We start from the raw sequence: 17,210 nt of genomic DNA on the forward strand, positions 1-17,210 counted from the left end.
TATCTCTAAAATATAAGTGCAATTTTTAAACCTAACCAGAATGGAGCATGCATTTTGAAAAGATGAGACACATCCCTCAATTTCTTTGCCACTGCTGCCATATTTTTATTGTAAAGTGGTATTTTTAACGCCCTGTGACTGCGTTTCCTTTTGATAAGACTCATGAATGAAGCGGCATGTAAATGAGGAAGGAGATGAGTACAGACGGTGGGCACTCCCCGCCTGACCCCCACCCCCACCCCCTGCTTTCACTGGGCCCCAGACCACAACGGGAGGGCCTTGCCTGCGATTTGCTTTTAGGTTCTTTCAAGAGCACAAAGTCAGCACCAAATGGTTAACGTGACTAAGCATATACTTCAGCTCGACCGGGTCTGAAAAAAGAACTTCAGTCCCAGGAAGCTATAAGAAAACTCTCTGAGTGCTCTCATCCTTTGAAAATAGGACCTCTTCTGAATAGTGGATGGTGGTGCTCTGAACTCGCTGGTTTTTCTCCTTGGACTCCTCCAGAGATTCTTGGTGTCCTTCGCTGATTCTTCATTTACATCTCATTCTCTCAAAATGTTCTTGCATAGGCTGCTTTCCGTTCTCTTTCTCTTCTTGTTTCCCTGCCTGTCTCATTCACCTTTCTACTTCTCTGTTTGTCACTCACAGATTTCCATATTCCCACCCCCCCATCCCTCTCTGAAGCTCCACGTGCTGCTTGAAATCTGCCAGGTGTTCCTTCAGCTTATCGCTGGCACATCTAAGGACTGGAGCTCATTACCTGCCTTCTCCCGCCTCCCACCCCAACTGGCCTGACTTTCCTTTTTTACTTAATTTTATCTAGGCGGGGAAAAGCCAGATTGCTTCCACTGTTACTACTACAGCTTAGCTTCTGGTCTTCTATACTTCTTATCCAGGAAATTACCAGAGCCTATAGATTTTGCCTCTGCGAAGTTTAAGCAACTTAAATTTATTAGCCAAGTTGCTGTGGTCTCTGCCTCTCATTTTTTGGGTCTAGTGCTTACTCTGCGCCTGGAAAAGGCATTGGGTCTGGCTCTGAAGAGCTCGCCTTCTAGTGGAAGAGATGGGTGAGCAGGTAGGTTCAATCAATCAGTGTAAGAAGGAAGACACGGAAGATAATGTGTAGAGTCCTGTGGCCACACAGATAAGGGACATTTATTGCATGTTTTTCATGGAAGGTTTCCTGGAGGAGAACACACTTGAGCTGAGGGTGTTGCAGCTGACCAGGGGAGAAAGATGATAACACTTCAGGGAAAATATGAGCAAAGACCCAAAAGCTTAAACCACCAAGGTGTGTGTATGTGGATTTGTGAGTGTGTATGCAGGTGTTGTGTGTGTGCATGTGTACCACAGTTTCAAAACATTCTGCAGATAGTAGATTAATCTTGTTACATTATTTGTTTTTAAAACATAAATAACATGGCATGATACTCCCCTACTAAAAAATGGATGACTTCTCTTCCTAAATCTGAAAATTAAAAATGGTTAGTTACAATCTTTCAGTCTTTGGCTCCAACCTATCCTTCTCTCTACCACCATCCTTCACTTTGTCCAAAGTAGACAACTCACAGTCTTTGAAGATACCACAATATCCTTCTCGCCACCATTGTGAGCTCCTCCTCCTCCTCCTTGGAATCTTACTGTTGCCTGTTCATGTTTTATTATGGAAACATTAAATATATATAAAAAGAAGACATAATAGTATAATGAGCCATCATGTACCCTCAAATCCTACCATTTATCAAAGGACCATGTAAAACACTACTTCCTCTGTGAGACTTTTTTTTTCATTTCCTTTGCCTGATTTTCTCTCTCCCTCTTTGAACCTCCTGTGTATTCATGGTGCGATACTTTTACTGCACATCACACATGCTCTCTGATGTTACAGGAGTTGGTTTGTCTTATTCTCTAGCTCTTTCAATACAGCAGTGACACTACTTACGTTCGTACAAAAACCTGCGCACAGATGTTTATAAGCAGCGTTATTCATAATTGCCAAAACTTGGAAGCAACCAAGATGCACTTAAGTAGGTGAATGGATTAGTGAACTGTGGTATATCCAGACAATGGAATATTATTCAGTGCTATAAAGAAATGAACTATTGGGCTTCCCTGGTGGCGCAGTGGTTGAGAATCTGCCTGCCAATGCAGAGGACACGGGTTCAAGCCCTGGTCTGGGAAGATCCCACATGCCGCGGAGCAACTAGGCCCGTGAGCCACAACTGCTGAGCCTGCGCGTCTGGAGCCTGTGCTCCGCAACAAGACAGGCCGTGACAGTGAGAGGCCTGCGCACTGCGATGAAGAGTGGCCCCCGCTCGCCGCAACTAGAGAAAGCCCTCGCACAGAAACGAAGACCCAACACAGCCAAAAATAAATAAATAAATAATTAATTAAAAATTAAAAAAAAAAAAAATGAACTATTAAGTCATGAAAAGACATGGAAGAATCTTAAATGCATATTACTAAGTGAAAGAAGCCAATCAGAAAAGGCTATACACACACACACACACACACACACACACACACAGTATGATTCTAACTATATAACATTCTGGAAAAGGCAAAACTATGGATACAGTAAACAGATCAGTGGTTGCCAGGGGTTGGGGGGCAGGAGGGATGAACAGGGGGAGCACAGGATTTTTAGGACAGTGAAACTACTTTGTATGACACTATAATGATAGCTGCATAGTATACATTTGTCCAAACCCCTAGGATGTACAACACCAAGAGTGAGTGGGTGATGATGTGTCAATATAGGTTCATCATTTGTAACAAATGCACCACTCTGGGGGGATGCTGATAATGGGAGAGGCTCTGCATGTATGGCAACAGGAAGGTATATGCGAAATCTCTGTACCTTCCCTTCAGTTTTGCTGTGAACCTAAAACTGCTCTAAAAAATTAAAGTCCTTTACAAAAAGCATGGATTCTGAGGGTTTGCTCTCAGAGATCCTGATCCTATAGAGCTTAAACAATTCCCATAGTCAGTGGGAACCAATAGAATACGGTTCACGATTGATGAGATGTGTGAAAATGTCATTTTCACATAAATAACACAGGAAGGGAAGAACAGAGATGGCATTTGAAGAAATAACCTGCCCACAGGGGGGACATTGTTTCGTTCCTATTTGAAAAATGCAAGCACAGACGTGGAAGGGAGAAAAGAAACTGCTATCTGGTGAGTACCTGGTGTGTGCCGGACTTCTTCCCATAGGTTATGCCAGCTAAAGCTCTCAGCAACCAGTCTCCGTCTCCAGCTTGTCGCTGTGGAAACTGAGTTTCAGAAGCATCCTCAGGGTCCCAGTGTTAAGTGGCACAGCGGGGACTTAAAACGAGCTCTTACGTATGCTCAAGGTTGAACTATTTCTACTCCATTCTGTGCTTTTTTAAAAAAATTATGGTTGATATACAATATTATATTAGCTTCAGATGTACAACATAGTGATTCAATATTTTTACAGACTACACTATTTAAAAAATTTTTTGAAGACCTCAATACCAAAGTTCAAAACAGCTGAGAAAGAACAACAAATGTTCAGTCAACAAATACTGACGGTGTACAAACCCTGGGCAAAACTGCTGCCATAGCTGAACGTTTCTGGGTGAGACAGATAATAAATAAGTAATAAATAGATTCAAAAATGAACACATAAATGCAGAAGTGATTCAAGATTGTGAGACAAGGTATGAGGAATATAAATGGAAGACGGTCGTGGAGATCTGTCTTAGGTAGAGTGGACATTTTAAATTAAAATAGTGGGAGTTTAGTGAAGTTGCGTTGAGTTCGTATTGTGTTCGAGACGCCGGCCTGTGGAAGCTGGCGGGTGTGGCATGAGCTCCTTAAGTAGTGTCTGGGAAGGTCTGGGAAGGTTCTGTGGGGCGTGTGATAAATGAACTGAACTTAGAAGGTTGAGCTCCCGTCCACAGGAGGGCTGGAGCCCCCTAAGCCCAGGGACACAGAGGTAAAGCTGTGGTTTCAGGAGATGCATCTGCCTGCTTGAAATAAAAATGACTGCACGTTTTAAAATGAGCTTTGCAGCTTTCCTTCTCTAAATTTTCTGTAATTCCAAAGAAATCTGGCATCCTGGTTGGAGTCTCAGTGGTGGGTGAGATCCAGTGGTTTGGGGGAATTTTCTGTGTCCACTTCCACGTGGCTGTTGTTAAGCCAGCTCTCTCTGTTCTCCCTTCGCTCTGCCCTGCTCCGTGAGCTGCCTTACATCTGATCATTGTGACTTAATAACATTTAATGACACTTCTCCGCCACTTTTAGTGCCAGCTACCCGTGGAACTGAAGCCTAGATGCAAGTATGAAGGCAAGGGCAGCCAGGGCCTTCAGGTTGCCAGTTACTTGGCTGGAAATCCCACTCACATTGGGAAACAGATTTTTAAAATAAATTTGGCGCCAGGAGCAAAGCCATCCTTTTGTAAAGCTGTGTCAATAATCGTAAACCCTCATAATCATGTCCCAGGACCCTTGGCCAGGCTGACAAACATTTAGGTGTCAGGAGAGCCTCCGGATTCCACCCCTCTGGTTTCTCTTGCTGTTTGGGTTGGCGCTGGAGCGCGATCTTCTGTTTTATGTAATAAGGCACATGAGAGAAGCCCTTTGTGCTTAGCTTCTCTGAGCGGCGCTGAGCAAGAGGTCTTGTGTACCCCATCATTTTCAGTACGGTCAGAGCTGGTGAACATTTCTGTGGCTTGGTAAATGTTTTCTAACTACTGGCAAGGTTTTTTTTCTTTTTTTCCCTAGTGCCGTTGGGGAAAAGCTTTGGTTTAAGATGAATTTTGCAAATACATGTGTGTAGTGGGACTAGTATATTTTTGGAGAAAAAAGGCATGGGTGTGACACAGGCTGATGTAATATGGTACCACATATGCTCCATCAGGCCAAGGAGGTTTTTACCCTTTGCAGATTGTGCCAATAAGAGGGCACAGCTGGTTGAGATCTGCAGACGTATACAGAATTCTCTCCTTCTGAGAAGGCTTGTTACTAGCATGTGACATAACATAGAGCTTATTTTCTGACGTATTTTTCATTTTTGCTTTTGAATGTCAAGCAAAAAGGCCACTTATCATAGTTGGTCACTTAGTTTTATCATTCATTTTGCTGCCTCTAATTTTTTTTTAACACAGTGTTAAATGTTAACAGTCAGGTGTTGGCAGCCTTGCCAAGGGGAACAGATTGCTTTGAAATAAACACAGCTGGAAACTGATCACATATTGTTTTCCTTTCTTTTAAGAAATGAAAGAGGCATTTATAGAAAAGCTGGAGAATGCTGTGCTATCCAGAATTACTTTATAGATTTATTCCTCCAAGTCTGGTTAATGATTAATGTCACACCTTGGTGTTCAAATGGACCCACTTAGACTCTCCCTTCCTGAAGTGGGAGTTTCCTTGGGAACAATAAACTTGCAGAGGTTTGGGGTGATCGCACTGCAGGAGGGGCGGAGTCTGTGCAGCTCTGTTTTGCTCGGCTGAAGTGCGGTCTTCCGAGCTGAGTAAAGAAGCCTTCTCTGGGGTTTTCTTCTGCTCGCTCTCCCAGCAGCCCTGAACCCTTATTAGAGGCACCTCTGCTGGTGTTTTACGGGGCTGTTCTTCCAGTGATGGTCAAGTAAGTGAATTATGGAATGTTGGTGCGTGCCTTTGTGATTTTTGTTTTATTTTATTTACTGTTAAAAAATGAAGGCAGGGTGTTTTCTAATGGTGATTCAACTAGGTTTTGTGTCTGCTGGAACTCTTTTTCTTGTTTTTTTGTCAGTGGAGAACCAGGGGTCTTCTTTTCCCACACCTAGAATACTTTATTATCGTTTGGGTCATTTCTTTCTTTAGTCTCTGTGCCAAAAGTTTTCTTTCTTTTGCTATTTCTTTGTATAGACGTTTTGATGATTTGTTGAGTTATAGCTTAATAGTCGATTGCTATTAATGAGCTACGAATAATTAATTCCTAAGGTGTAATAATTCACTGCTATGTTAAAGTTTTTCAAAGGTGTTCCTCCATAAATAAGTATTTCTCTTGACATCCATCTTGTAAGAGCTGAGTTAGAAATGAAGAAGAGAGATGTAGGAACTTAACAGTAACGTTTGCTTTTGGCTTGCTTAAATGGCATCTGGGGAGGCTTTTTCGCAGGAAAAATATATTTTAGTTTCATTTTGTTTCGTTTTATCTGGGAGAACTAGAGGGTTGTATTTGTCGGGATTACCTGAATTCTCTGTCACCTGTGTTAGAATCTGCATGATGTTTAGACAAGTCAAACTTGTTCATTCTTCCTTAGAGTATCTCATTTAAAATAGCCTTCCCTATGTATTGCCTGAGGCCCATGGATGGGAATTGTTGGAATTAGGCCATTTATCTATTTGGATTCTCACAATCAGATCCAGCATAGTACAGCTCTGTGTATTGTCAATAACTAACTCAGTGACATGTGCTCAATGGCCATATGAGCTCCAGGAATAGGAAGGTAAATGGTGAGTTTTGAATTTTTGTAAAACGCACAGGTAAGTCCAAATGAGGAGAGAACTGAGAAGACCTGTTACAATGAAGGTGGTTCTTTTTTTTTGAATTTTATTTTATTTTTTTATACAGCAGGTTCTTATTAGTTATCTATTTTATACACATCAGTGTATCCATGTCAATCTCAATCTCCCAATTCATCCCACCCGCCCACCACTTTCCCCCCTTGGTGTCCATATGTTTGTTCTCTACATCTGTGTCTCTATTTCTGCCCTGCAAACCGGTTCATCTGTACCATTTTTCTAGATTCCACATATATGCATTAATATACAATATTTGTTTTTCTTTCTGACTTACTTCACTCAGTGAAGGTGGGTCTGAAAGGCTTTCTCTGTGTTGATTACTGCCAAGCATGTTGCTTCCTGGCTTTATGCAACTTGGCAGAATTGATCTAGATTTTTGGATTTTGAAGGCATAGAAAGATCGCAATTATACATTACATTGGACTATGATAATATGCCAATTCTGTTCCTGAGTTTCTAAATATTTATTTATTTATTTTGGCTGTGCCGGGTCTTAGTTGCGGCACACGGGATCTTCGTTGCGGCATGAGGACTCTTGGTTGCGGCATGCATGCGGGATCTAGTTCCCTGACCAGGGATCGAACCCGGGCCCCCTGCATTGGGAGCATGGAGCTTTACCCACTGGACCACCAGGGAAGTCCCTGTTCCTGAGTTTCTTAAATGACTCATTTTCTTTTATGAGACTGTGCAGCTTGTTTTTAAAAAATGATTATAATTATTATTTCATTGCTCTTTCATATGTGTTATCCCATGGTTCTCACATCAGTCCGATAAGGTAGGTATTGATGTTACTACACCGTTTTATAGTTGAGGATATCCAGAGTCAGATGAAAAGTGACCCTGGAGGTCTCTTGGTGAGTGAAGGAACTGGATGTAATCTGGTTTTTAAAAACTCATAACCCCGTACTCCCCTACCTCATTCTCTCTGGTCACCTCTAAACTTCATCCATTGTGGCACAGAGGAAAGAGTTCCCACCTGAGTGTTTGGAGACCTGGATTCTGATTCTGACTGGGTCATTGCTGGCTCTCTGGTGGTGAGCAGTCACTGAAGTCTCTGGATGTCATTTTCCTGCAAGAGGCTACAGAATTTGATTTCTGCAGTTTCTATGCAGCTTCAGAATCTCTATTCAGAGCCTTAAGCAGGGTTTGTGTCAGCTCTGTAGTGCTCCCTGCAACGTAGAGAAGAGGTGAGAAAGAATGTTCCCGAGCCTTTACAAGACTGGATTCTCTGATCGCTTCTTGAGCCGTCATTTTTCAGTCTGTTCTTTTAAACTCATCAACAGGAGTATTTGAGCCAAGCTCTCCGGTGGTTTCAGCCCGGGACTGATGGACACGCTGATTGCATCCCCATTTGCCCCCAAAGAAGCGACAGCCTCCTCGCATGGGCCCGTCCGTTGTCATCATGCTTTTTGGAACAGGGCAGAAGTGAACAAGTATTACTCTACCCTTCGCTTAGGTGTTTTAACTTACGGCAGGAGGTTGAGAACAGGAAGGGGAGAACGGTGGGAAAGTATGTTTTAGTCTACCTCCGTGGTTAACTCTGTCAGCTAATCACAGATCAATTTAGAAAACTGTGGTATACTAAGACAAGTGTGAGTACATCTGACTAACATTATAAAGGAAAAAACCCTATAACTAACACCGTCTACCATTACCATTGTTGTGTACAAGAAAATAAAGAAGTTGGAATGCCGAACTCCCAGCAGGGAGAAAAGGGCAGGTCTTCCTGGGTAAAGAGAATTGGCAGCCTTATACTGACATTTCCCCCTGGACTGGTGAAAAACCTCACCCGTGACCTCAGCCTGCACTTGGGAAGCTCTGCTCAGCCTGGTGACTGGAGCTTGTCATTCACAGCCGTCCTGGTAGGAGGTGGGGTTCTGAATGCAGAAATGAGACCTGCGTTCCCAGTTCTGCCCTTTTTTCTGCTGGTCTCTGTCCCTGCTCTCATACTGTGACTTAGACCTTAACTGTATCCTTCCATCTTTCCCAACAGGCAAGAAGCGAAACCCTGGCCTTAAAATCCCGAAAGAAGCATTTGAACAACCTCAGACCAGTTCCACGTAAGTCTGGCAGGATCATCGTCTTAATCCAAATGCTTGCACTTTACAGATTTCCAGGGAATGGGAGTTCATTTTTGGACTGGTGAGCAATACCTTGACTATGGAGATAGTTGTTAGAAAGGAGAGCCTTTTAAAGGCGGAAGCCAAGTACTTACTGTTCTGAGACCTGAAAAAAATAATCAGAGTCGGTCAGTCTATATGGAATGGGTAGCTTTGAACTCATTACTAGTTGGCTAAAAATTCTACAAATGCGTTCAGCAGATGGGGTCCTATGTAAATCCAAAAAGGTCACTGGACATGGACTTTTTACCTTTTCCATAGAGATCTGAGCAAACAAGCAAACCCCTGAGAGAGCCACCACTATAAAATTTGGTTTGAGGTGGAAAGATGGTATTTGGTGAGAACTCAGCATCCTGCCACCTAAATCCTGCCCATATAAACAGAAGGCAAACATGAGACGAAGGACCACTCCTTTGTTAGCTGAGCCTTTGGCCCAAATCCCTAAGGGAGCTCAAGTCCTGGTGAAGCAGGGCACCCTCTCCTGGAGCCTCCATCTTGTTTCTTTGTCTCTCTGTTGGGTGGGGAGGGTATTTCCTGCCTAGCTGTGGGTATGACCACCTATCAAAGCATCTGCATGGGAGGAATGGAAATTCCAAGAAAAACAATTACAGCAGAGCAAGTACAATGAGAGGCCATCCCAACGGAAACTTAAATGTTTCAGGCTTCTGCTCGTCTATAAAAAAGCACCTCCCTTGGCAGAGGTTTCTGACCTTAACCGTGATCACTCCGTATCGGACAGTGCACCCCTGGTGTTGGAATGTGCTAATAAAAATGATCATGCTCTGTAAGGCTCTGGTCATTGCATCTTGTGCAGCCATGTAAGCACACTTTCCACTGAAGCACCTCTAGGGACAGAGCAGAGGGGAGGGCTGTCCTTCAGCGCCCGGGGCTGCAGAGCCAGATTCAAGCGAGAGTGCTCCTGTCACGAGGATCTGCAGGAGGAATTCTTTCCGTATCTACCACCAAGATTGGGGTTTCTTTTCTTTTCTTTTTTTTTCGGTCCCTCTGGTTATTTTTCTTCCCTTGGACCTATGAACTATGTAATTAATAACTTTTCCTCTCTGATTGGTTTCTTCTCGTGAGCTTAGGATCAAACACGTGGCTTCCCTATACGGGACTTTAGGGGGTATACTTTTAAAACTTTATTTTGAAGTAACTGTAGATTCACAGGAGGTGGCAAAGAAATGTACAAAGTCCCCTGTACCCTTCCCCCATCTGTGTCCCCCTCAATGTTAACATCTTACACAACCCTAGTATCATATCAAAACCAAGAAAGCGGTATTGGTGCAAACTGTAGAACATGTTCACATTTCACCAGCAATATAAGCCCTCGTGTGTGTGTGTGTGTCGCTCTGTGCAGTTGTATCACACGTGCAGCCTTGCATAATGACTAACGCAATCAAGATACCCAAGTGTATGGCACTACAAGACCCTCTCCTTTTACTCCCCACCTCTGACCCCCACCCCTGCCGTCCCTAATCCCTGGCAACCACTGATCTGTTCTCCTTTTCCATTTCATTACTTCTTGATTGTGGTGCACATGGAATCATGCATCTCCTTTCTGAGATTGGCCTTTTCATCCAGCATCATCTCCTTGAGGTTCATTCAAGTTATCGCATGTATCCATAGTTTATTCTTTGTTGTTGCTGAATACCATTCCATGGTATGGATATACCACAGTTTGCTAAACCCTTTAGCCTTTGAAGGAGATACAAGTAGTTTCCAGTTGGGCTGTTATGAATACATCTGCTGTGAACATTCATGTATAAGTTCTTGCACAGAAATAAGTCTCTGTTTCTCCGGGATATATGTCCAGTAGTGCAACTACTGGGTCATATGGTAAGTCCATTTTTAGTTTTCAAAGAACTGCCAAGTATTTTCCAGGGTGATTTTCCCCATGTACATTCTTACCAAAAATGTATGAATGACCCAGTTTCTCTGCATCCCTGTCAGTGTCATCACTGTTTTACATTTTAGCCATTCTGGTAGATGTGAGATATCATTGCAGTTTTAATTTTCATTTCTCTAATGGCTGTTGATGTTGAATACTTCTGGCATTTATTTCCCATCCTTATATCTTCTTCGGTGAAATGTCTGTGCACTTCTCTGCCTATTATGTAATCAGATTTTTTTTTTTTTATGTTGAGTTTTGAGAGTTCTTCATATATCCTAGATGCACAGAGTTTGTCAGGTATATGATTCAAGAACATTGTCTCCCAGTCTGTAATGGGTCTTTTCATCTATTTTTTTAAAAAAACTAATTAATTAATTAGTTCTTGGCTGCTCTGGGTCTTCGTTGCTGCACGCAGGCTTTCTCTAGTTGCGTCGAGCGGGGGCTACTCTTCGTTGCGGTGTGCGGGCTTCTCACTGCAGTGTCTTCTCTTGTTGTGTAGCACAGGCTCTAGGCAGGCGGGCTCAGTAGTTGTGGCTCGTGGGCTCTAGAGCGCAGGCTCAGTAGTTGTGGCGCACAGGCCTAGTTGCTCCACGGCACGTGGGATCTTCCTGGACCAGGGCTGGAACCCGTGTCCCCTGCATTGGCAGGCCAATTCTTAACCACTGCGCCACCAGGGAAGCCCTTGTCTTTCTATTTTGATGAAGTCCAATCTATCAGTTTTTCCTCTTATGTGTTATGTTTTCGGTGACAAGTTTAAGAACCCTTTGCCTAGTCCTGGGTCCTACAGATTTTCCCCTATGTTTTTTCTAGAAGTGTTTTAGTTTTACATTTTAGATTTAAGGCTATGTTACATTTCAAGTTTAATTTTTGTACAAGATGTGAGGTTTAGGTTGGGCTTTATTTTTTTTTGCCAATGGATTTCTGGTTGCTCCAACACCATCTGCTGAAAAGGCTATCCCTCCTCCGCTGAATTGCTTTTGCGCCTTTGTCAGATATTAATTGGGCGTATTTGTGTGGACCTATTTCTGGGTTCTCTATTCTGCTCCATTGGTCTCTGAGTCTGTTGCTCTGCCAGTCTGTCATACTGTCTTGATTCCTGCAGCTATATAGTAAGCCTTAATATTGGGAAAAGTGATTCCTCGCACTTTGCTTTTCTTTTCAAAACGATTTTGGTTACTCTAGGGCTCTTCTCTTTTCATATTAGTTTTAGAATAAGCTTGTCTATGTCTACAAATAAGCTTGCTGAGATTTTTGGTAGGAATTGTGTTTCACCTACAGATCAGTTGAGCGAGCACTGACATCTTCACTGCACTCAGTCTTCCAGTACATTAATGTGGTAGATTTCTCCAAGCATTTAGATTTTCTTTGATTTCGTCCAACAGTATTTTATAGTTTTCATCATACAGATTCTCTCCATCAGGTTTTGTTAGGATTTATACCTAAGTGATTCCTTTTTTTGAAGCAATAAAAATTGTATTCCACTTTTGATTTTGATTTGCATTTGTTTATTGTCAGTATTTAGAAATGCAATTGGTTTTTGAGTTGATTGCATACTCTGTGACCTTGCTAAACTCAATTATTAGTTCTAGGAGCTTTTTTAGTAGATTACTTAGAGTTTTCTGTGTAGACAGCCATACCTTCTGCAAAAAAGATAGTTTTATTTCTTCCCTTCCTGTTTTTTTTTTTTTTTTTAACCTTTATTTTCTTACCTTATTTTAGTGGCAAGGATATTCAGTACTATGTTAAATAAGATTGGTGAGAGCAGGCTACCTTGCTTTGTCTCCCATCTTAGAGGGAAAGAATTCAATCTTTCACCATTAAGCATGATGTTAAGTCCTCATAGATGTTGTTTATGAGGTTGAAAAAATTCCTCTCTGGTCGAAGTGTACTCAACATTTTTATCATGAGTGTGTGTTTGTGCATCAATTGATGTCATCTTGGAGTTTTCTTCTTTGTCCCGTTGATATGGATTACACTGATGGATTTTTAAAATATCGAACTAGCCTCGCATACCCCAAATAAATCCCACGTGGTTGTGGTATACTACTTTTTTATACATTGTTGGATTTAATCTCCTAAAATGTGAATATTTTTGTGAAGATTTTTGTGTCTTAAATTCATGAGAGATGTTGACCTGTAGTGTGTGTGTGTGTGTGTGTGTGTGTGTGTGTGTGTCTGTGTGTCTGAGCTATTATGTTCTGGTTTTGGTATTTAAAGTAACACTGACCTTATAAAATGAGTTGGTAAGAGTACCTTCTGTTTTCTGGTAGACATTGTATAAGATAGGCGGTAATTCTTAAAAAAATGTTTTTGAGCTATAACTGACATATAGCATAATATTAGTTTCAGGTGTACAAAATAATGATTCGATATATGCAATTCTTTTCTTTTTTAATGTTTGCTAAAATTCCCCAGGGAAACAAAGTGGGCTTATATATTCCTTTTTCTGGAGCTTTTAAATTACCATTTCATTTTCTTTAATAGTTATAGGGCAACTCAGATAATCTATTTCATTGTGGCTAAGTTTTGGTAGTTTGCAGTTTTCAAGGAATTTCTTCTAAGTTGTTGAATTTATGAAGGTAAAGTTGCTCATAGTATTTCCTGATTATTCTTTTAATGACTGCAGGATATATTGAGATATCCCCCTCTTTTTTTGCTGATATTGATAATTTGTGTCTTCTCTCTTTTTATCTGTGTTGGTCTTGCTAGAGGTTTATCAATTTTTATTGAATTTTTAAAAGAGCCAACTTTGTTTTCTTTCTTTTCCTGCTTTCAATTTTATTGATTTCTGCTTTTTTTCTTTGACTTTTCAAATTGACAATTTTATTGAGATAATTGTACAGTCAAATTCAGTTGTAAGAAACAATATAGAGAAACTTTATATTCTCTGCCCAATGGTAACATTTTGTAAAACTATAGTATTATAAGCTCAATTGATATTGACAGTGATACAATGTACCCATCTTATTCAGGTTTTCCAGTTTTACTTATATTCACTAGTATGTGTGATCTTAAATTTCTGTACCATTTTTGTCACCTGTGTAGGTTCATACATTCACCACTACAGTCAAGAAACTAAATGGTTCTGAAACCAACAGATCCCTCACGTTGCCCTTTTATAATCACGACTGCCTTCCCTCCTCACCTCTCCCAATACTGTTTCTGACCCCTGGCAACCACTAATCTGTTGTCTATTAATTTTTCTCATTTAAAAAATATTATTATATAAGTGGGATTAGTGTGTAACCTTTTGGGATTGGCTTTCATCACTCAAGCATAATTTCCTGAAGATTGATCCATGTTGTATACATACTTTGCTCCTTTTAATCGCTGAGTAGTATATCTTGCTGAGTTATGCATGTACATCTGTAAGTGTGCATGCAGACAGCAGAGTTTAACCATTCACCTATTGAAGACATATGGGCTGATTCTAGTTTTTGGCTGTTATAAGTAAGGCTATGAACAATCATGTACAGGTTTTTGTGTGAACATAAACATTTATTTCTCTGGGAGGAAAATACCCATTAGTGGAATTGCTGGTGGCAGTGCGTGTTTAGTTTTTAAGGGATTGCCCAACTGTTTTCCAGAGTGGCTATATTATTTTGCATTTTCACCAGCAATGTATAAGTGATTCAGTTTCTCCACATCCTGTCCAAGATTTGGTGACGCCACTATTTTTTGTTGTAGCCATTTGAATGCTGTATTGATATTGATTTCTGCTCTTTATCATTTCCTTTGGGATATATTCTCATATGCACTTTCCACCTGTCTTTTATTCCTTCCCTTTAAAATTTGCTAGTCTTCACCTTATAATTTATATTAATTTTCTGTTTTTTTTAATGAATTTTTGAAAACCACCATAAATCCTTGCTTGGTATAAAAAAGTGAATAAAAATTTATGCAAAGGTAAAAGTAGTTTCTTTGTTGTCTTTCCCTCATGTGGTAGAATAAGCCTTGAACGTACTTTTCTGTTTCATCCTGTAAAGCCAAGGTCCCTTCATGACTGTAGACTATCCCACGTTAGCTCATGGACAGGATTACTGCTGTTGTTATTATTATTATTTTAATACTGAGGCTGAAATATGTACTCCTAAAGAAGAAGCTTCCTCATTTTGAGTTTTTCTTGGCAATTTTGTGAGGTTGGCTTGGTGACTCTTGCCATTTATATATACCCTGCCGCCTTCTGCTGGACTACACACAAATAAATAGACCGGGACAGAGCCCCATTCTTTTTAGGGCTGCGTGTGTGGTCTCTTCACTTGAGTTTTTTCTTTGAGTCACTGATGCCAATGTGTCTTTGACTCAGGTTTCTGGGCTGTTCCCTCACTTGATTGGCAGCAACTAATTCTAAATCGATTCCATGCTAGTCAGTATTCTTTCACTTAATCCTCACAAGAAACTCAGAGGCAGTTGTTATTCCTCTCACTTCGTAAGTGAGAAGACAGACCCGTACATGGGTCAGGGGCCCTGCTCAAAGCAGTTGAGCTCCAAGAGCCCAGGTTCTGGTGCTGGAATGCCTGGGTTCACATCTGAGATCTGAACTTCCCCAGTTGGATATCTTAGGCAAGTTACCTAACCCTTCTAAGCCTTAGTTTCCCCTTGTGAAAAACGGGAACAAACATTGATGGGGTTGCTATGGGGATTAGATGTCACAGTCCACATTAAGTGTCAAGTTTAGTGCATTTTCCAATGTAATTTCTCAATGAATGTCGCTCTAAGTGTTGTTGTTATTATCATTATTATTTCACTTAATAAGTGGAAGAGGTGGCATACAAACTGAGGGTTCTCTGACCCTCAAGCATGTGCTCTTAGCCACACGTTAGACTGCTCGTGACTACAGCCAAATAGCCCATGGCTATCCATGAGAGGCAGGACCTTTTACTTCTGCAGCTGAGAAGACTTCGTGGCGTTGCTCTGTGTTCCAGTGTCACCATCTCTTTGATGACCTCTCTTAAATTATTTAGTCTGTTTCAATGTCAATTCTTCACATTAAAATAGAGCTAACACCTCTAAGAGTTGTGAAAATTAAAGAAGATATTTGATGTAAAGGGTCTCGCATGGTCTCTGGCCCAAGTAGATGCTTAATAAATATTACCATTAGGTAATAAGTACATATTGTTATTAATAAACATTATTATAGGTGAATAATAATTATAATAGTAACCAGTAAATTCATTGCTCATGTAGAATTATAAATAAATAATTATTTTAATACACCGAAGCTGGTTGTTTATATAAAAAAGTAATAGCAGATGACCTTTGGAATACCTTTGGCCTTCCAGGGTTAGGAGTTTCGTAATAAGTTTGGTTCTTTCCCCAGAACACTGAAATAGTGAATAAGCAACAGAGAACGTCCACCCACAGTTTAAACCTCCTGCACAGACTTGGTGCCCCAGGCAAACGGATATGCCCAGCCCTGGACAGGATACAGTGTCAACTAACCCAATACAAGCTGTCTGTCTCAGTCCATCATTTGATGCTTTTGGCAGACTCGCTGAGCCCGCAGGCCTCATGGCGGGTGGGTGGTCATTTTCATTAGAGGGGGCCTGGGTGTGGGGGAGGTTTTCTCTGATTCAGTCAGACTTGCATTGAATCATAGCTTCACCGCTTGGGAGCAAGTTAGCTCAAGTCGACGCCAAACAGGTTTTCATCTGGAATATGGGAACAATGACACTTATAGGTAGGTGTGTGTGTGTGTGTGTTTTAATGACAGGAGAAGAAGGTAAAGCACTTAGCCCAGTTTTCAGCCTCTACCCCCTTCTCCTTGGGTCAAGGCCGAGACTTGGGGGACATCAGTTTTATCTTCCGCTCTGTTGAGGACTGTCTGTTCAGCATATCACTGAATTTTTCTGGGTTTCGTTTTTCTCTTTCTGGAAAATGGCATGAAACCCTCCTGTTAGGTAAAGTTGTCATGCAAGGTTAGAATAAAGCTGGAGTCAGCAAACTTTTTGTGCAAAAGACCAGATAGTAAATATCTGGGGCTACCCAGGCCACCATGGCCTCTGCCGAAGATGCTTTGTTGTTTGTTTTTTTCCAACCCTTTAAGTGTGTAGAATTCACCCACAGCTGGGTCATGGACTGTAATTTGCAGAGCCCTGGTATGAATATTGGAATGTCAGACCTGGAGGAGGTCTCACCCAGCACTTGCGCTGGACGGCAAGCACGTGGACGTAGCCCCGAATAACTAGTGACCTTTTCTGTTACTTCATTCTTTTTAAAAGGAAGGGTCCGAACAATTGCAAAGGATTTTTTACTGTTTAGATTAGTCACATGTTTCAAATAATATTTGTCTTTATTTCAAGGTTCCATTGCAATTACTACAAACAAACTGTGACAACTAAAGAAAAAGAGCTTTGGAGGTTTTAAGAGTGAGAAATCAGGTTTTCAGAAATTTAATTCCTCTGGAAAGTGTTTCTGAAGAAAAATCCCCTGCTCAGAAACACAAGATATATGAAAACATCACTGCCGTGTGTGTGTGTGTGTGTGTGTGTGTGTGTGTGTGTGTGTGTGTGTGTGTTTCTCTTTATTCCTCCCTCTCAGTCCTGGTTTTAAGTTATTATAGAAAAACTTTACTTTAGGTTTTCTATACGTTTCAAAGAGATTTTTAAGGTGAGGGAAGGCTTGCCATTAAAACCTTAGATTCATGTGTGTATCTG

At 41.2% G+C, this 17,210-nt stretch overlaps 1 protein-coding gene across 4 annotated transcripts in view; it reads left to right on the plus strand.

The window, feature by feature from the left end:
* Nucleotides 1–17,210, plus strand: part of MAP2K6 (mitogen-activated protein kinase kinase 6) — a 134,290-nt gene that overhangs the window by 80,815 nt on the left and 36,265 nt on the right. For 2 of the 4 annotated variants that reach the window (XM_036836778.1, XM_036836776.1), the window contains exons 1-2: nt 7,230–8,409; nt 8,534–8,600. In XM_036836778.1, the coding sequence (XP_036692673.1) occupies nt 8,229–8,409; nt 8,534–8,600 (248 nt within the window). In that variant the 5' untranslated portion in view covers nt 7,230–8,228. Of the gene's footprint in view, nt 1–7,229; nt 8,410–8,533; nt 8,601–17,210 lie in introns of those variants that run through there. The other 2 variants (XM_036836777.1, XM_036836779.1) reach the window with 2 other exon arrangements.

This window comes from Balaenoptera musculus, chromosome 20, assembly GCF_009873245.2.
Source record: "Balaenoptera musculus isolate JJ_BM4_2016_0621 chromosome 20, mBalMus1.pri.v3, whole genome shotgun sequence".
Classification (NCBI taxonomy): Eukaryota; Metazoa; Chordata; class Mammalia; order Artiodactyla; family Balaenopteridae; genus Balaenoptera; species Balaenoptera musculus.